The 21,607-nt window shown below is 39.1% G+C and overlaps 1 protein-coding gene across 1 annotated transcript in view; it reads right to left on the bottom strand.

Annotated features, from left to right (window-relative positions):
• Positions 1 to 581: 581 nt before the first annotated feature.
• The window catches only part of CFAP58 (cilia and flagella associated protein 58), a 103,371-nt gene continuing 82,345 nt past the window's right edge, over positions 582 to 21,607 (bottom strand). Inside the window, exons 16-18 of the mRNA XM_032169925.2 lie at positions 7,835 to 7,954; positions 5,462 to 5,595; positions 582 to 1,262 (exon numbers count right to left, since the gene is read on the bottom strand). Coding sequence (XP_032025816.1) covers positions 1,154 to 1,262; positions 5,462 to 5,595; positions 7,835 to 7,954 — 363 coding nt within the window. The 3' untranslated portion in view covers positions 582 to 1,153. The remainder of the gene's footprint in view (positions 1,263 to 5,461; positions 5,596 to 7,834; positions 7,955 to 21,607) is intronic.

Raw genomic sequence — 21,607 nt, forward strand, 5'->3', positions numbered from 1 at the left:
GACTGTTATGGGGTTGGGGGAGGGGGGAGGGACAGCATTAGGAGATATACCTAATGCTAAATGACGAGTTAATGGGTGCAGGAAATCAACATGGCACATGGATACATATGTAACAAACCTGCACATTGTGCACATGTACCCTAAAACCTAAAGTATAATAATAAACAAAAATAAATAAGTAAAATACATTAAATTTCAAAATAAAAAAAAATTTTTTTTAAATACAGAGGTCAAGTTATTGTGAGAGAGATGGACAGAGTGTCCTCATACAATATAACTGAATGAAACCTCTTAATGAGAAAACTTTGAATGGATGCCCCAATAATTGTGGCTTCAACCACAAAACATCACAATGGATTCAATGGCCCAAAACACTGGCAGCCTGGGAGCCAAACAGATGCCTGTGCTAAATAACAGTGTTCTCAAGTCTAGGAGGAGGATAGAGGCCTAGAAAGGATAGAAGACCAGCCCAAATCTCTCATTTCATGGTTTCGGTTCCTGTGAATCAAATGCTCTTGTTAAACATTTCTCACAGTAGCTTTAAACTTTAATTACATACTCTACCAAAGCAAGGATCAAAATCTCTACAAAGATTTCTTTTTTACTTTTTATAATGAAGTATTTATTAGTGTGTCTCTTTGGAATAGATTTTCCTACCCCAGGCCTGAAAAGAAATTCCACATAGAAATCATTCTCAAAACACTTTTTAAATTCTTTAGAGTTTGTCCTTCTTTCTCATCTCATGCAATGACTTGTTAATAAGGAATAATTAAAATAGATTCTTGTCAATAAGGTGAGAGGGGATGCATTGCATTTCAAAAATACTTTTAAATATAAAACCTTCAAGTACACCAATGTCTGTAATAAAGAAATTAAGGTCTAGTACATTTCAATCAATGGGGTAGCAAAAAAGATTTGCTTCATGCAATAGGTCAGCCTAACTCAACAGAGAGAATTATGGTCTGTTAATATCAACGTGGACCAGACAAAACACCATCCCTCTTATATGTATGTGACTATGATAGTTCTGCATTTCTTTCCATCCTGGATTCTCAGCACTCGATTCTATGATCCAAGGACTTTGAGATTCCCCCAAAATGTCCCAGAGCAGATTTCATGAGTTGTTCAACTGGGAACAGCCAGGAGCTTCAGGTTAGAACTTCATCTTGGTTGACGTGAGAGGAAATCCACCCCCAGTAAAACCAGGGCCATTTGGTTTGACCATTAAGAAGGTGTTATCCATGGGTGCTGTGTCCTTGTTTCTGTAAGAGAGGAAGTGAAAGTTAGCTTCCTTAACATCCTTTTTGTCTAAGTTTGACATTTGATGATCCTAGGGTGTGTTAGCCACTGAAAACTACTTTGATTACAGCTTCTGGTTTTAGTCAAGGCAGTTGTTTAAATCTAATTAGGTGTTCACGGATAAAACATAAAATTAGGGCAAGACAATTAAATGCAAAATATGCTCTCCTAATGTTTATTTAAATATGAACAGAAGACCTCCTTATAACTCAAACACTATGTATTTGGTGACTTCTGACTTGGAATCATCTTCCTGTTTTATAAAACATTTGTTTGGCTCCAAAGATCAGTCAGAAGACTCTTTTTCTTGGCTCAATTATAATGACTAATTCATCATTTATCAACTTTTATATTGCAAAGTTCTGGTAGAAACTTATAAATATTTACTACACACAAGGTATCTTCATCAAATTTGGACACTTATAAAACACAAATTTTCCTGTAACCCTAGACAAGCAACCATTATTATTAGAAATAGTTTAAGATACAAGAAAAGCTGGGGAAGATAAATAAGATAGTATTTTTGGCAATGGATGAGGGAATTCTGCCCTAAAATCAACAATGTAACTTATATATAGATGTCCTTTAAATACACACACACACACACACACACACACACACACACACACACACTAATATTCATGTTTCCTGCAGAAGTAACCTAGATCTACACAAGCTATCTATCATATAGTTGGGGTCTTAAAGAAAACACCTTTGGAATCCCTGTTAAACGATAAAAATTAAGCAAACTGCTAAGACCAAAACCAATTAGATTGGACAATTATGAATGACTCATCCTAGAGGAACAAACCGTCTTTTGGAAAGAATCTGGTACTGCAGACTGTAGATCAGCCTGGGGATGTGGAGTAGGGTAGTAAAGGGAAGAGGCAGGTGCAGTTTGAGATCACAGTGTGAGCAGAGGGGTGTTTAAGAAAAACAAAAGAAGACAAAAGGTACAAAATGATTAAGAGTTGCTATTTTGTAAAGGGCGTATGTGGAGAGAACATCCACAGAGATTCTAAATTATTCCATTGGGAGAGAACCTGTAGAGGACTGGTAATCGACCCATCTGTCTCTCAGCAGAATTGATTTCATTATTGTGAAAAACTATTCTCCATAAATAGGACAAAAGCTTTAGCCTTGAGTGGATCTAGCAAAGCAAATTCTTTCCTGTACTTTGGCAACTCGTCTGGCTCTTGACTGGTGTTAGAGGCAGCAGCACTTCCCGTCCCCCTGCCCTCTCTCGCCTTAAATAACCTGAATTTTCTTTTTCTGAAGGAGCTTAAGCTTAATGCTTCTGGCTTGGTCTAAGCTGACTAATGGGAATACTGTCTCCTTTATATTATCTTTTTAATGTATTTATAGACCATTATAATGACTCCCTCAGCCTTCTTCCTTCCAGTCTATACCATCTCAGTACTTTTGTTCTTGCCTCTTCATATTTTTTTCTTCAGCATCTTTTTTGCTATTCTCCTATGAACTAATCTCTGTCTACCAGTTTATGGATCCCCAAGTAGATGGCACCACCGATGGAACCCTAACTCGGTCAGAGTGGCTACTAGTAATAAGCGTGTAAGGACAAGAAGAGGACAGGTGAAGGCAAAGATTCTAGAGCTTTCTAGAACTTTCTAGGACTGCCCAATTGAACTTTCTGTTATACCAGCCACTAGCCACATGTGGCTATTAAGCACTTGAAATGTGACTAGTGGAACTGAGGAACTGATTTCACAGTAATTTGTTTAAATCTAATTGGCCACAAGTGGCACATGGCTGGGCAGCACAGTGCTAGTGGATGGGCCCGTCAAGAAGGGCTGAGCCAATATCTGGACAGCTCATGCTCTCTGTGTCCATCAAACTTTGGGGCAGGAGAGGGAGCAAGATTAGCAGTCAGTAATGTCAAAGAAGACTAGGCCAAACCCCAAGGTCAAGGCAAGAAAATTAATCAGCTCTAGAAAGATGATAAACAGCCAAGCTAGCTGTTTGTAACAGTGTAAACTAGACCATCGGTCTCCAAATGGAGTGTACGAACTTTAGAAAATGAATGAGATGATCCATTGTGGGTAGAAAGAAGATATTATTCTATTAATTCTATTAATTGATTATTTTCTTTTATTTCTATTTTATTAATTTATTATTTCTTATTATTTTATTTATCTATTAATAAATAAATCTATTAATACTTTTATCTTTAAAATTTAAAAATTATGCCTTACTGAGAGTTACAAACTGACAATGGTATCTGCATATAATTTATAAATTAAAATACATTGCAGGTAAATCAAACTATTCTGAAATTTTTAAATTATGTAAAAGATATATGCATATACACGAGGGGATCTGCAAGTTCAAAAATGTTTTACTGGCAGGGCACAGTGGCTCATGCCTGTAATCCCAGCACTTTGGGAGGCCAAGACCAGCAGATCACTTGGGGCCAGGAGTTCGAGACCAGCCTGGCCAACATGACAAAACACTGTCTCTACTAAAAATACAAAAAAAAAAAAAAATTAGCTGGGCATGTTGGCGCATGCTTGTCATCCCAGCTACTTGGGAGGCTGAGACATAAGAATGGCTTGAAACCCGGAGGCAGAGTGAGCCAAGATGGTGCCACTGCTCTCCAGCCTGGGTGACACAGTAAGACTCTGTCTCAAAAAAAGAGTTTTACTGATAAGGGTGCACAATAGACACCTGCTTCATGTGCAAATTAACCATGTTGACATTTTATGAGCACAACCTTGATATCCTAAAAGAAAAATACAGTGTTTCCACTCCAGCATTCATTTAATTTACATTGTTAATATTAGTGGTTCTGAAGCTTCACCGTGCATGAAAATCACCTGAGAAGCTTATTAAATTGCGGGTTTCCAGAGCCTGCTGAATCCAAGTATCTGGAAATATGGCCTGGGAACCTGCATGTTTAATAAATCTCACTAGTGATTCTGAACCAGACAGATAGTTGGTAGACCTACACTTAATGTGTAGGACTTATCTAAATCATAGCAGTATTTTACTCTACCACGGAACTGGCATCTAAATGTGGAACAGGGGAGTATTCTGATTTACAAGACGGGCAGACTTTACTGGCAAATGAATTTGCATCCAGTTACTTTATATAACTTTGCTACTAACGAATCATAGGCAAATGCACTCAAGCCATATTTCACCATGTCCCTGAAATGTCCATGTGGATAAGTACCAAGCATGAATTTTAGCCCATAATGTGAGTCACTACAAAATTAACTGGATGATTTTGGCAATGTCACGCAGCCAAACCAAGTTTCAAAACTAGTTCGTTTCAAACCTGATTCATTTGGGCCCCCATTTTCACCCTGGGATCAGGCAAATAATACTAACAATGTGAAGAGAACTCTTGTTTTTCAACATGGGAGCATCCTGAAACCCAAAATGTTAACCTCACCTCTTCATTATCATCTCCTAGAAGAATAGGTCACATCAACTCTCCACAGCAGATGCTGAAGTCAGTCACTAGACACAGAAGATGGTTCAGAGATAATAACTATCTAAAAACCTAGGCAGGCAAGACACTATGGCTCACCCTGTAATCTCAACATTTTGGGAGGCTGAGGCAGGAGGACTGTTTGAGGCCAGGAGTTCAAGACCAGCCTGGGCAACATAGCAAGACCCTGTTGCTACAAAAAAAATCAAAAATAAATAAATAAATAGATAAATAAATAAAACATAGGTGAACTGCTAGTAGTTATAGTGGTACAGGGGCATCATCAGAAAGAACAGCTTTACTAAGCCCCAGTCCCTTAGCAAAAGCACCTGTGGTTTTAAATGTGAATATGCTGTACAAGGCTGATTTTGAACCTCATTTGCAAACATAGTTATGACATTGTTATCTCCAAACCATAGACTAGTGTGGGGGGCAAGTCGTATTACATTTCCTCTGCTCCATGGTAGGTCCACCAATGAGCAGATATTAATGGATCCCTGTTAGAATCCCAAGGAGGGGACTCAGTATCAGATGAGACACTGATCTTGCTCTGATACAAACTTAGTTAGTGACCTATAGAATGTCATTTGTTTACCCTGTGATTTAGTTTACCCCAGTGAAACTTGCAACTCTGTGACTGTTCACCAAATATTTTCTTATGTGCAGATAATAGGCACAACAAAATTAGGACGTTTGACTAATTCTTACTTTTGAAGTTGTTCTTTACGTTTCTGAGCGAGGTATTTCTTCTTTAAATTCTGGAGCTCATCAGTAAGTTTCTCTACCTCATATTTATATTCTTTGCTCTGTACTTCATACATACTCAGTTCTGAAGACAAAACCTAACATGGCAAATAAAGCAGCATTAACAAAAGATACAATATCCTTTTCTGAGAAATCTTTTAATCTGCTACCATTTACCACAGTGGAGCTAGAGGTGCAAAACAACGCCCAAGTTTCACAATTAATCTGCATGCTTCCACCAGCTCAGGGTCCACATCTGAGTAGAAACCTGGCTGAGGGCTGAAGACGCATCATCAGGTTGCAACTTTAAATAAAATATCATTCCCCCACTTAAAAGAAGAACTATTAGACAACATTCAAACAGGCTCACAGATGAATGGTCTAATGTGCTTCAAGGAATATCATGAACAGGGACAGAAAAACTCCCAGACACACAGTCTAAAATTGCTTTTAAAGCCTTTAAAAAAAAAAGAAAGTATTCAAGAAAAACATCACTAGAGCATGTGATTCATCTGAGGATTATGAAAAAAATTATTCTGAAATCATCCTGCCATCACTGCTAACTAAGCATTCAATTTATGTGTTTTCCAGGGTTGTTATGCTGCTGAATGCCTATCCCTCTTTACTGTGTTCTTTGGGACTCTTCAAAGCCTGACTATATGCTTCCTTCCACTGCTGTGTTCAGTAGCTGCTGCTGGTCTTCGGCTGGACAAAAAGAGCGGGAATTCACTCATCTGCATAGGACACAGCGCATGCCAAAGCTGGGGTGTGCTCCCCACCAAAACCGAAAAGAGAAAAGGAAGGCTATTGTTCTAACAGGCATGCAATAGGCTGGATTTATTTTTCCTCTTGCTTGCTACTTTAAAGATTTGCATAAAAGGGAGATCTTAGCCTTTTTAGTGTTCATCTGCTTCTGAACTCTTCTTCACTGCTGTGGAAATGATTCTGACTATGTTATCATCGGCTAAAGAATGTAATTTTCATGCTGGAAAAATAAAAAACCTGTCTCAATAGTTAAACTCTTAGAAACAAAGACCCTCCTTCTAAACAATGAATGTGGAATTTCCTAAAAGAGTAAGTAAGTATCAAGGACAAACTGGCAGACATGCTCAGTACCACCTCTAAACCTCTTCATGAGGGGTCACATTTCATTTGAGCAAAAAACCTGGATTACCTGAGATAAAAGGTTAAATTCACAAAAGGCTCTTGTGAGCCTTTGAAGGCAACCCAGAGCTCTGTGTGAATAAGACAGCTCTGTGCTTTTCTAATCTATATCTACCTCTGAGAAAACAAGAAAATAATTTGTTTTGTTTAAAATATTCAATTGTTTAAAGGAACAAAATAATCGAAAGATTATGTCCTATGCAAAACTCAAATTATGTCTGAAGATACTCACGTGAAATGAACATTCAGAGCGACAAATTACAAATTAATGCTCTAATTAGACTTGTTTCATTTGCCCTTTTAAAATAAAAGGACGCAGTTTTACAATATCCTATTTTTGAAGGGGTTAGAGCTACACTAGTAGGGTGGCATATATTTTACCCCAGGCAGAAAGTCAACGATTATTACCCTCATTGGGCAGGAAGTGCCAGAATTCAACTGGTACATGCTTCATCCTGTGGCTGTGTGTGTAAAACTTCCCCGATACGCCAAGAATATCTAAGTACTTGCTTAGAAGGTGAAGCTCAAAATATAGTGTGAACATGCACAATTTTTGAGAAAACTTTAAAAACGCACATGTAAAAGTAAAACACTCCATATCTCTGCAACTGAGGGTCTTATGTGACTTAGAAGGGAATCACACTATCAAAAAATCTTGCCTGATTTTATTTCCCTTTCGTGGTTACATATTTGACAGCTGGTCAGGAAGCAAGGCCCTCAGGGCTGGGCAGTGGCTGGACTTCTGTGTATGTTTATCTCAGATGGGATGGAATACCAGGGACCCACCATGGCACAGCGGTCTGCTTCAGTTGGTCAATGTGTTAAAATATTTCCTTTGCTCCTCCCTGCCCTTCAAGTACTCTAATAAATCATCTCAAGATCATCCATACAAACCCTGTCCTCACATTTCCATTTTGTTGTCATCATCTTTTCCTCTCTCGCTCACCTGCCTCTTTCTGGAAATGGAGAATGGTGCTGTCTAATAGTCCAGGAAGAGAAGGGTAGCTCTGAGGTCTGCTGGCTCATCCTAGACTAGAGCTCTAAGAGAGCTGACCTCAGAGGATTGTGGCATTGAGAGACTGGCTCACTGTGTGGAGGCAGTGGACTTGTCCAGGTGTGCTCCCCAGAGTGTGGCTGCCCTGGAACCAGGAAGGAACAGGTGCTACCACTTACTTTCAGCTGCTGCTTCTTGTCATGCAGCGTGCGTCGGTATAGCTTCAGCTGTTCCGCAGCCTCAGGTCCAGGCTGGCGGGCCAAGATGTGCTTTAGTTCCATGTAGTGTTTCTCCTTTTCCTAGTGGAGAGCAGAACCAGGAGCAGAGATAAACAGCCCCGTCAAAATAGGGAAAATGCCTTTCACTGCATGGCCAGCACAATTTGGGAGGTGCCCAAGCTACTTCACAGCTCCACAGTGATCACATTCACTCACAGATTCATTCAGTCATGCATTGAAACAATCCTTATGAAGGGCCAGGAATGTGCCCAACATTTGGATACAAGTAATAAGACAATGAGTAAGAGAAAGTTCCTCTCTACCTGAACATAAGATCACAAGGACTGGGAGACAAGGGCAGGATAGAAGATCTTGCTAGGAAAAAGAGGGAGTGACTGACTCTGGTTGGAGGAGTTGGTTGGAGGAAGAAGTAAAAAAGAGTTTTTCAAGAAATCTAATAGCCTGGTGCAGTGGCTCATGCCTGTGATCCCAGCACATTGGGAGGCCGAGGCAGGAGGGTCGCTTGAGGCCAGGAGTTCAAGACCAACATGGAGAACACAGTGAGACCCCGGCTCCATTAAAAAAAAAAAAAAAAAAAAGAGCGAGAGAGAGTAAAAAGAAAAATACAAAAATTAGCCAGACATTTTGGTACATGCCTGTAGTCCCAGCTACTTAGGAGGCTGAGGTGAGAAGATGGTTTGAGCCCAGGAGATGGAGGGAGCAATGGGCTATGCACCACTGCACTCCAGGCCCCATCTGAAAAAAAAAAGAAAAGAAATATGATGGTATGGGAAGAAAAGAAATCTGAAAATGTCTTGAGGGAAGAGGTAAATATCCAGGGAAACTTGCGTATGCATATTTGTAGACCTAAAAGAAAGGATTTTCTAGAAACCCTAAGCAAATGATAATTCTGTAACTTTATTTAAACAATAAACAATGTGAAATCCCCATTTGAATCCTGGAGTTTAATTGCTTGTAAAGTATTTTCCGACCCTTGAACTAAAGAAATTACATACAAGCAAAGATTTATTTCTAAAGCATCTCAATTCTAGATTTCCATATCACTAAACTGCAATAATTTGAATAAACATTGATAAAGTCTAGTGTGTCTACTCATTAGTCTCTGTACACATTTATTTCCTTAAGATAATTGTGGTAAGCACAAGCCCTCTCATTAAATGAAACATTCAGTCAAATGGATATTAATTTTTACCTACAGCTAAGTATTCTTTGTATTGTTACCAAATAATCTGTTTTTAGCAGAAAACATAAAAGTCATAAAAAATCAGGTGAAAGAAAAATCATTCACTAGTCTTTGTTACCATTTGTTTTGGTTTCTCCTTTTCCCTGGCCAAATTATTGAAACTCCACTACAAAAACATAGCTCTACTTATAGAAGAGTGTATGCAACTTAAAAAGTATTTGGATGGGATAAGCTCTGGGAAAAACATATGAAAACAATACTCACCATTTAAGAAATAATTCCAGAAATGACAAGGAAATCCAAAAGCCCGTGCAAAAGAAGAGAACTTGAACAAATCGAATTACAAACTGATGACTTTCCCTTGCTGTACAACACCTCCTGTCACACCTTACAATATAATCTTCACAGTAAATGGATGTAGCAAGCAATGAGAAAGATATCAGGAGGTGAGTTTATTTTCTAGAGACACTTAACACCTGCTCTGTTGGGAAAATAACACTTCTGACAAGGCTTCAAGATTCAATTTGGGGAGGGTAATAAATATGTGGAGAAGCCCATGAAACAGTTTTGTCCATTTCTTTCAGCTCACCTTTCTCTATACCAGAGTACGGATAGACTTGCAAAGGAAAAGAACCTCACAATGACAGAGAGAAAGCAATCTGGTTTGGGATATAATAATGTCTTAAACTGAAAAGACCATCTTACTCCAAGCAGCTTGAAATGTTTCACAGGTGTAATTCTCTTCAATTACTCTTGGTAGGTTGAGAGGAGAGAGACACAGAGAAGAAAGTTTGAAAGAAACAAAATATTGTCACCTCACCACATACGTGAGGATCTCAGCATCAGCAGGAATTAATGGTGCCTCCATAGTCCGTTGGCAAGTCAAACACCTACTGATGATATACCCCAAGAATCACCTTTCCTGTGCAAAACTTCCCCGGGAGCTCAAAGACATGGTATCACCCTGAAAATACTTGGGCAAAATTGAGCTACAAAATTCCGTCTACATGATATCATGGATAGAAGAATCAAGCCAGAAAGTGGAATCAGGTTCAAAGCCACATTAGAGAGTAATGATGGTAAGAGCATGACTCACCTCCTCCATCTCCCCATCTACACCATCTGAATAAGTCCTGCCATGTCCTCTCATAGAAAGCACAGTCTTCTGACACGGAGTGAATGATGTTGTCATTTATCCTGTCTTCTTCATCACTTCCAATATTTTTTTCTTTCCTTTTTGTTCTTTTTTTTTTTTTTTTTTGAGACAGGGTCTCATTCTGTCACCCAGGCTGGAGTACAGTGGCGCAATCATAGCTCACTGCAGCCTCGACCTCCTGGACTCTAGCAATCCTCTCACCTCAGCCTCCCTAGTAGCTGGGACTATAGGTATGCACCACCATGCTTGGCTAATTTTTGTACTTTCTGTAGACGTGGGGCCTCGCTATGTTGCCCAGGCTGGTCTCCAACTCCTGGGCTCATTTTATCCACTCACCTCAGCCTCCCAAAGTGCTGTGATTACAGGCCTGAGCCACCACATCCAGCCTAGTATTTCTTTCTAGGCTGAAACCTTAATTGAAATGGATTTGTTGTAAATAATAGCTGAGCAACTGAACTGTGAGGGCCCACAAGTATGGAGAAAAGTGAAGAAACTGAATTACCACTAAAACTGTCTGGGTAGTCAAAGTCAAAAAGTTCTGAGAATTAAATAACCCAGGGCAAGTGAGCCCTGTGTGTTCATGGTGGGTAGAAGAAATAACAAATGAAACTTCAGGGACTAAGAGAGTGGAATACATGACGAGCAGAGGCAAAGGGAATGGGGGCAGTGGTTGGAATGTGTATTGCCCGGCTTCACTGTGCGTGAATTTTGGCCAATGCTTACAGTGGAAAATCTGTCTGATAAAGCAAAGTCTGGTCAGCATTAACATTCTAGCCTTGTGTATCATACAGATTCATATTTTTGGAGAACGTGCTAGTAATTTAGATAAATATGAAATGTTTGATGGATTGAAGGTCTTCAGTACAATTGTCTTCCAATTTATTTCTCTCATAACCCTCTACAAGGGCCAACCAAGCTCTTCAAACATTGTGCAATGGTGTATATAATAACCCCATTTAGAGACAAAGCGTGCAATTCTATTATAAAGAGAACTATCTTATGCAACAGAGACTCATTAGCTGTCCAATGTATATTGTCTCCATAAGCCAGCAGTGGCAGAACCAGCTGCCTTATAATACATATCCTGTCCTTCTTCATTAAGCCACATCCATTTCTCTTTAAATCTAGTCAATTAATTTGTCACTTGGTTAGAAGCATCATACGTCAATGAAACATCTTAAGAAAATCATAAAGAGTATATTATTTCCCCACCAACAAAAGATTGCTTCTTCAGTTTGGCATTTCTTTTATTCAGAGTTTGCTGGTGATGCACAGCAATATCACTTTGTAGCATGCCTCACTATTTATTTTATGAACAGCTATACTGGAATCAAGCTCAACTACTAATACCAAAAGACTAGCTTTCTCTTTGGCTAAGCATGTCTTGAGAGCACTAACCATACTATGTCCATCCTTGAAATGATAGCCTCTTCCTAGACATCCTGTTCTCTCCATTGGACAGGCCATCAGCTGTGATTATGAATTCTTTTGCTGTGAAGAATCTGTCAAGTTATGCTGGGTAATTGCACATCTCATTGTCAATATCAGCTGAGTGTAGTAGTAAGAAATTAATTACAGTACTAGCTTCCAATAATGCTGTTATTACATGGTGGCAGTCTGTAACCTCACAATGGAAATTCCAGACATGTTCTGAACAGCCTATGCAAATAAGAGTCAGTGCTACTCCAGGTACAATTCAGAGGGAGAAATTGAGTTGCTCACAGAACTCCTTTCCCTACCGAGCTACAGTTTTATAATCACTATCTGTTTATATCTTCAGCTGAAAACAGAAGGTAGTTCACATTCAATGTGCACCTCAGCACCCCTTCTTCCTCAGCTCGCCTACACGAAGCAATAACTGACTGAGAGGAACTAATTTATTCCATTTTCATCTGAATCTGTATTTGGCAAATGCCAGTGCATTGATTCTGCTCAACCTGGAGTCATCAATTTGCTTGGGTGAGAGTTGGGAAGAATCGCCTCACTCTGTGAACAAGCTGACTCAAGTGAAACAGGCAGCTTTCCTCCAGACCAAAGACACATGCTTATTTACACCTACCAGGGCAAAAGCTACCCACTCAGATGCTTGAGTGCCAAGAACTCCAAGGAAAGAGATACTGTCTTGCCTTCACTCCAGCCTTACCGAATGGGTTCAAGATAATGTTGATTTTTTTTATTCAATAACCACTACTTCTGAGAGAAGCTACTTCGCAGAATACACAGAAAATCTCTTTTTCAAAATGTCAACAGACATCATGTTACTACCAACAATGTTTTATCTTTATAAACCCATTATTTCTCTCCAACTGAATTTTGAGCCTTTAAGGCCAGAACCATGGTGGATCTCTCTCTATATAACTCGCACCTACTGTTGTGCTCTCCTCATTCTATTGAGGAAGCTTAATAATTTCATTGATTGCAATTACACGGTCAGCAAACTATGCCCATCATATTTTACCAATATACATCAATACAGGTAGAGATATATTTGTGTTGAGAACTTTTACTTCATTAAACCATTCAATAACATCTTCCAGTTAGCAGAGCTTGCATAATTCACCTTACTGAGCTGGTGCTATGAGTTCCATTACTTTGAGCAATATTTTTTTATTATGTATGTTGTGTATAACTCAGAAAATCACTTGAGGTACCACCTTGCCTTGATCTCTTAAATTTTTATAGAGGTTTTCTGATAGTTCAAGTAGTGTCAAACATTTTTTTTAATTCATAAGACTTGCAAATGTATTCAAATTAATTGGCTCTGAAAAGACTACCTGTATGTGCATGTACATACTGATACACATAAATATAAAAATGTAAGCATAACTTTTTTTTTTTTTTTGAAATGGAGTCTCACTCTAGAGTGCGATGGCCCGATCTCAGCTCACTGCAACCTCTGCCTCTCGGGTTCAAGAGATTATCCTGCCTTAGCCTCCTGAGTAGCTGGGATTACAGGTGCGTGCCACCACGCCCAGCTAATTTTTGTATTTTCAGTACAGATAGGGTTTCACCATGTTGGTCAGGCTGGTCTCGAACTCCTGACTTCATGACTGCCCTCCTCAGCCTCCCAAAGTGCTGGGATTACAGGCATGAGCCACTGCACCCAGCCGTAAGCATAACTCTTAAACTACATTCCTCAACTAAATAATGTGCTGACTTTTTAAGCAGCCTCCTTAAACACAGAAATCCTAATTGCACACAGAAATCCTAATTGCACACACAACTCTTTACCAGAATTGAAAAAAAAAGGCAATACATTTTTGCCTCTTTGCTTGGTTTCAGTCCTTTTTCCATCCCCCGACTACCATCCATAATTCTTAACAAAAGACAAAAGCTACATTTAAAATTCTAAGCAAAATTACTTCCCTCTGTATATAAAAGCAACTCTAGAACACTGCCTAATTTATCTGGAAATGCCTGTTTTCATTAGCAGAAAAATAAATTAGAAACTCTGTAAACATATTACATTTCTATCTAGCTTTAGAAAAGAAAAAATAATGCCTAATACCTTGGGGCTTTCTTGTTTATTGGCTTTATAACGAAGATGTCAGCTAAACTGAACTCTGGGCCCATCTTGTTTATGATGTCATGAAGTAGTAAAGCCCCCTGGAGAGGATAGGAAATGCTGGCATTTGGGGATGAAACAGAATTACACAGCCGAGTTCCTTATGAGCAGGGAACTAGTTGGTTACACGGTGGTTCTTGGCTTTAGATGTAGATGAGTAAGTGTTTTATGAGGCATATGAGAAATTTGCATACGCTAACCTTCACCATTTTTGTAACAATAGGAAAAATGCTTCTGGTGCTTTCTGATGTAAGCAATACAAACTTTCTTGAGAGATCTTTTTGCAAGGGACTTTATTTCCAAAATGCAAATATATGTATGTAAAATCTGGTACAAAGTATGTAATTCTCTAGGCTAGCCTGAACATTGTTACCAAGGCTGTTTGCTTGCTTTAACTTTGCACCTTACCTAGCAATTTAATGCATGTGAAGAATTTGCACATATTAAAAATCATGATAGTGTTGACTTTCTTAAAGCCAGTAATGAAACACGTCCAGAGAAATTCAAGTCAACTAAGTATTTATTTAGCAATAACTCTATGTTCATGACTGTTCTAGGTTCACACAAAGATCAGTAAGGTCGGCTGGGTGTGGTGGCTTACGCCTGTAATCCCAGCACTTTGGGAGGCCGAGGTAGGCAGATCACTTGAGATCAGGAGTTTGAGACCAGCCTGGCCAACATGGCGAAATCTCGTCTCTACAAAAAATACAAAAATTAGCTGGGCATGGTAGCAGGCGCCTGTAATCCCAGCTACTTGGGAGGCTGAGGCAGGAGAATCACTTGAACCCGGGAGGCGGAGGTTGCAGTGAGCCAAGATTGCTCCACTGCACTCCAGCCTGGGTGACAGAATGAGACTCTGTCCACTCCCCACCAAAAAATAATCAGTAAGGTCTAGAGTTTAGTATCCAGTTATGGAAAAACAAATAACTAAGTCATTATAAAACAAAACAGTCATGCCAGATTCCCAAAGAGGTGCTAGGAATACTATGCATGTGTAGGTAAGTTCAAAAGTGGAGATGATATCAATTTGGTGGGCCACGGAAAGGGAAATATTTCAGATGCATCTTGGTGGGAGAAGAAGTAGCAGTACTATTTGTATTTGTGGATCTGAAAAGGTATTCACTATCAAAGGACAAATTGAATAGATAAAGCCACTTGAAGTTAATCCATCTTAAATAGTATCCATTGTCTCTACGATGATTAAATTTCTAAAATTTATCTGAATACCATGGAGAAATTTGGAGGAATTTGATAGTTATTGATGTACATCTGTTAAGTGGATGACAGACATAACTCCTCATCCCCTAGAAACCTTTTCTAATTACGTGTTGCCTCTTCTCCTTCGGTTTTGCTGGTTATAAATGTTTGGACTGGAGAGGGCTCAATCCTTGAAGCTAGATCATTGGATTCAAATCATAACTTGGCTAAGATAGGGAGGATGAATTACAAGGATTCAAGGACCGGTATCAGATTACCGGGAACACAGGAATGGATTCGTGCCCCAACCAAATCACATTCATGTGGATATTTTTTAAAATTCAACTTAATTGGCTGTTCCAAAGAATTTTTTTTCCTATTCTTGGTGAATAGAGCCCTTCGGATGCAAAATAGAATGGTGTTTTGTGTTTTTTGATAAAAGGAGCTAACCAAGGACCTATAGATACATGCTAGAGCAGTCTCCTCTGGAGGTGTTAGCATGAGTAAATGGTAAATGTTTAAGGGGAAGAAGAGGAGTTGTTTAAAATAGTAAATCAGTGGCCAGGCGCGGTGGCTCACGCCTGTAATCCCAGCACTTTGAGAGGCCCAGGCGGGCGGATCACGAGGTCAGGAGATCGAGACCATCCTGGCTAACATGGTGAAACCCCGTCTCTACTAAAAAAATACAAAAAATTAGCCGGGCGTGGTGGCAGGTGCCTGTAGCCCCAGCTACTCGGGAGGCTGAGGCAGGAGAATGGCATGAACCCAGAAGGCGGAGCTTGCAGTGAGCTGAGATCGTGCCACTGCACTCCAGCCTGGGCGACAGAGCGAGACTCCATCTCAAAAAAAATAAAATAAAATAAGATATAATATAATATAATATAATATAATATAATATAATATAATATAACAAATAAATAAATAAAAGTAAATCAGTAAGTCACTTCCAAGTTTAAAGAAAATTGGAGTTAAAGAATAAGTAAGTTTCCAATTGGCCTTTGCTATTTTTCTTTGAAAATATGTTGTTGTTGTTAAGACAGAGTCTCACTCTGTTATCCAGGCTGGATTGCAGTCGCACAATCAAAACTCATTGCAGCCCTGACCTCCTGTGCTTAAGCAATCCTCCTACTTCAGCCTCCCAAAATCAAATGAAATGAAATAAAATGGTGTCCAATTTTCAAAATAAACAATAAAATAAAAGTTTCAGTGAGATTTTTTCCTTGAAAAACTGATCTAATACTCATAAGTTTTTTGTCTTATAATTAACAAATTTTACATTTTAATTGTAATAATGAGCACATTACATTAGAACTAACAAATAACCAGTAAACCCCAATTAAAATGACTGGGGTTTTTTGACATAACTGACAACATTATATTATAGTATAATTTGATTTCATATATCTGACTACTACAGTGCACATTTTCTTAAATTTTTATTATGTAACAATCATACAAAAGAATATACATAGCATATATAGCTATAAAGCGTGGTAATAGATGCTCAGGGTAAACCCATCACCCAACTTATGAAATACAATATTCTCATTACCAGGAAGCTATTGTGTACTCCCTTCCCCAACCCACCCCTGTGCTTATAGCCATCATCCAAGGTAAGCACCATTCTGAAACCCATTATCATAATTGCCTTGATTTTTCCATATAGTTTTATCACATATCTGTTACTTAGTTTTGCTTTGAGCTTTATGAAAATATATCTGAGTGTACCTAGTTTTCTCTGGTTTGCTTGTTTTCCTCAATAATATGGTGCTAAGATTTATTGAACCATAAATCTTATGGTTATTGTGTGTTTCTGTTTATGTAGTTGATTTGATATTCCACTGGGTGAGAATTCCACAATCTCTGCATTCACCTGTCAGTGGGTATTTGGGTTATTTCCCGGGTTTTGTTTTTATGAACATTCTTGTGTGTGTTCCCAAGTTCACAAGTCCAAGTCTTTCTAGGATATAGACCTATGAGTGGAAGTGCTGCATCTTAAAGCTATATGAACATTCAATTTTATAAGGTAATAGAAAATTATTTTCCAAAGTGCCTTATAAAAATTCCCATTGATTTGCATACTTGCCATTGCTGAGTGTTGTCAGTCATTCCTAAGCAAAGGACCCAGTTAAGCCATACCTAGACTCCCGACCCACTGAAGTTACGAGATAACGTGTGTTGTTTTAAGTTGTGAAATTCATGGTCATGTGTAATGGAGCAATAGATAACTAATACAGACATGTTAACTTTTGTCCTTCTAGAAACAGTAAAATGGCATCTCAATGTTATCATATGTCCCATCAAAGGTTCCATTTCCCTCCTTATAAAATAAGGTTGAGTTATTTTCTCCCCAAGTTTATCCATTTGTGTTTCCTCCTCTGAGAAATGCCTGTTCACATATAGTATTTTTTTTTTACTGATTTGTAATTATTTATATATTCTAGATATAGAAAGATATATAAAGTTTGTGCTTTTATGATTTCTCTTAGGGAGCAGAGATATTCTTAATTTTAATGTAGCAAGATTTATACATATTTCTTTTATGGTTAATGTTTTTTGTATTTTATTTAAATACTCTGACCAAGTATTTTTAAAATATTTCTGTTAGCAGTAATATTTAAAAGCTTCATTAATTTCTTCCAAATTCCCTCTTAATCCTTTGATATTTAAAACATTCTTTTTTGAAGTGCCTATACTTATACTTGTTCAATTTTCTCTTTCTCCACTGGATCCTAATTTAGATCATTGCCTTTGTACATGATTCCAGCATTTTTCTAATATCATGAAGTTGCATTGACTTCATGGTATCTAACATCTTTTGCAAAGTTTAGTTTTATTTTACAGTTGTCTTGCATCGTATTTGCATTGTACTGCTGGGTATTAAAAATATTAAACAATTCTACTGAAATCAGACCAATGATGTCAGGATGGACAGGGGTTAGTCACATGATGCTGGAGGGATGTCTGACTAAGGAATAGTCACATAAATGGCAAGCTCATTTGTTAATATTTTTATGTTACAACAACCTTTACTTTCCTGCACAATCTCACATTTGAGAGAATTGGACTAAAAATACTGGAAAGGAGTAATAGAAGCAGTAGCAGCAGCTCTCACTTTTAGATCAGATATTATGAATATGCCAGACATGGTGCTAAGCTCAACACGTGTTACCTAATAACTCCACACAACAAACCTGTGAGCTGATTGTTGTTATCCCTATTTTCCAGATGAGGAAGCTGAGGTTCAGAAGTGTCAGTGACCTGCCCAAATAAAACAACTAGAAAGTGTCAGAGCCAAGATTTGAACTTATATGAAACAGAACATTTCAATGACTGAGATAGAAATGGATATACATAATCTCCTTGTTCTTAACCACTATGCATATTACTTATAGCAGATGGAGAGTAAGAGAAGAGAACAATACAATCAAAGTCATAAAGGTGAAGAAGTGAGAGCTTAAAAGCATCCAGTAAGTAGCTCAATTTGGCTACAGCCTGCAGCATGTGCAAGGGACTCTACACCAGGGACTGCCTTACCAGCCTAGAAAGGAGGTACTGTATATGCCTTGAATGACAGGCAGGTGAGTTTGTTTTCAATATGATAGGCAGTTGGAAGCTGATATAGTTTGGATATTTGTCCCTGACCCAATCTCACATTGAAATGTAATCCCCAATACTGGAGGTGGGTCCTGGTGGGAGGTGCTTGGGTCTTGGTGGTGGATCCCTCATGGCTTGGTGCTGTCCTTGCAAGAATGAGTACTAGTGAGATCTGGTTGTTTAGGTGTGTGGCACCTTCCCTCCCACTCTCTCCTGTTCCTGCTTTCATTATGTGCAGTGCCTACTCCCACTTCACCTTCCACCATGAGAAAAACTCACTGAGGCCTCACCAGAAGCTGAGTAGATGCCAGCGCCATGCTTCCTGGACAGTCTGCAGAACCATGAGCCACTTAAAACTCTTGTCTTTATAAGTTCCCAGTCTAGGGTATTTCTTCATAGCAATGCAAGAACAGCCTAACACAGAAGCTACTGAGGGCTTCTCGGTGTATAATAGATTATTGTTCTAGTAATAAAAACGTTATTCTATTGTATCGTATATACATACACTACTCTAATAAATTATTTACATTATAAAACATATATAAAACAGAACATTGCAAAGATTGAGATTAAAATGCACATATGTGTGGAAATTCTAATATTTCTTACAGTACTCAGTGTTTAAGTGTTCCACTTCAGAGAACTGGCTTAAGATCATAGAGAGGACCTGAATCAGGATAGTGCCTGGGGGGAAAAAAGAGGTTGGAAGCAGATGCAAGAGCATATGGAGATGGAATTACATGATCAGCGACTGACTGGAACATGGGTGGGAGGAGTCGGAAATGACTCTGGCACGTCAAGCCTCTGGGAGCCTGGAAAAGCTGCCACACCATTAATGTGCATACCCATGCCAGGGAAGGAGCAGGCTTCAGGCAGAAGATGGTAAATTCAATTTTAAAGAGTCAACAGGGCATCCTTTTTGACAAATAAGTTTTAAGAAATATAAGCCCAGAATGCAGAAGAGTCTATATAAGACATCTCAACTTTATCTACGTAACGGTGATAATTGAAGCCTTAATAAAGAATGAAATCCTTGAGGGTGAAAGCAGTAAAAGCAATGTTCAAGAATATGTTCTGGAGAATGGTTAACATCTAGGGAATAGGAGAAATGAAAAAAGGCCAAGAAAGAAGAGAGAAAGAAGAGTCAACAAGGGAGGAGAATCAGCAAACTTCTGAGCCCTAAAAGATGAGAGAGGAGGCAAATGTGAGTGTGTCTGATGCCATCAAATGTGGTTGAGGCTAAAAAGGACAAGGGTTGCAGTCTGTTGGAGTTGTTAACTCATCTATTTATTTATTTCAGAGACAGGGTCTCACTCTGTCACCCAGGCTGGAGTGCTGTGGTGCAATCTCGGCTCACTACAACCTCCACCTCCCGGGTTCAAGAGATCCTCCTGCCTCAGCCTCCCAAGTAGCTGGAACTACAGGCACACACCACCATGCTCGGCTAATATTTTTGTGTTTTTCGTAGAGATGGGTTTTTGCCATGCTGGCCAGGCTGGTCTTGAACTCCTGACCTCAAACGATCTGCCCGCCTTGGCCTCCCAAAGTGCTGAGATTACAGGCATGAGCCACCACGTCCAGCCTGTTTACTCATCTATTTAAACATGAATTTATTTGACCATTCATTCATCCAGCCATCTATCCACAAAACGCGTGCTGAGGGACAGACACATCAGGCACAATGCCACTCTGGCATTATCATCGCTGGTATCACGGTTGTTCTCATAGTCACCAGTTACCATTTACTAACCAACTATTATATGCCAGTCACTTTTCATAAATTATATCCGATCCTTATAATAAGTCTATAAATCAGTAAGTATCTTCATTTTGCAGATGAGGAAACAAGTAACTTGACCAAGGTCACAAGTCCTAGAGCTATGTAGAAGACTCAATTCCAAAAGACCATGCTCCTTCCTAGAGACTGTGCTGTTCTCAAGGAATTTAGAGTCTAATGGGAGAGGCAGACAAGTGACTCAACAGGATATTGTGATAAGAGCAATTCTTGACAGTTACAAGTGATATCACAAGAATCAGAGAAGGGACACTTCTGAAAAGAAAGGTCCGCTGGGATTTCATCACCAGTAATGGTCTATCACTTTCCAAATGCTTGGAGGCTTCATCTCCAAAGGTCACCTGGCTGAATCCATGAGTTTCCCTCCCTGACTCTCTCTCTCTCCAGAATCCCTGCTTCTTGGTGATTTGCTCAAGGGTGGGATGAACCAGGCTGCATGAATGTTGGGATTCCACAGATAGATAACTTAATGGCATGTGCCATTCGAACCCACAGTCTGTGGTCCTAAAAGGGCTCATTCCTCAGACCCTGTATAAACTGGCTAACTTAGAAGGAGACCTGAGGCCTCCTACACTTTGCTCATTGAAGCCTGGGATCAAGAGATAGCCTAGACAGTGAATTCTCAGCTTCCTCTCAACAACATGCCACTTAGGTAGGAAACACAAGAGAAGTTCTAGAACCATAAATAGCTAATTAGGCCTATACTATAAATAATTCCCTGGGGATTAATAAGAGAAGTCAGAAGGAATCCAGTTATCCATAAAATAGTAATTATAATAATAGCTAACATTTATTTAGCACACACTACAAGCTCTGAAAACCACTTTATAGACATTATCCATGTGGTCCTCACATATCAACTCCATTTCACAGATGAGGAAACAGAGGCTGAGTGAGGCTAAGTAATTTGCCCAGGATCACACACTTAAAATTGCGGAATTAGGATTCCTACCCAGGCCAGTGTGACTCTAAGCCTAGAGCCACACACTCTTGGCTTCTTCAAATAGTTTGCAAAGCAAACTATTTGAAGTCACCTGCCAAACCAGAGGGACAGCCAAGGGAGTGAGGGTTCTGGAGAGAACAGAGCAGCCGTGTAACTGTACATTGACAATGACAGCTGCATAAGGAAAGGATCTTAAGCAAGTAACTTGTTAAAACATGCAATGTAGCAATGAAAGGCCACTCAGCGAAATCTTACTTACTTGGAACATTCTTTGGAA

This window comes from Hylobates moloch, unplaced genomic scaffold, assembly GCF_009828535.3.
Source record: "Hylobates moloch isolate HMO894 unplaced genomic scaffold, HMol_V3 SCAFFOLD_3, whole genome shotgun sequence".
NCBI classification, from domain to species: domain Eukaryota; kingdom Metazoa; phylum Chordata; class Mammalia; order Primates; family Hylobatidae; genus Hylobates; species Hylobates moloch.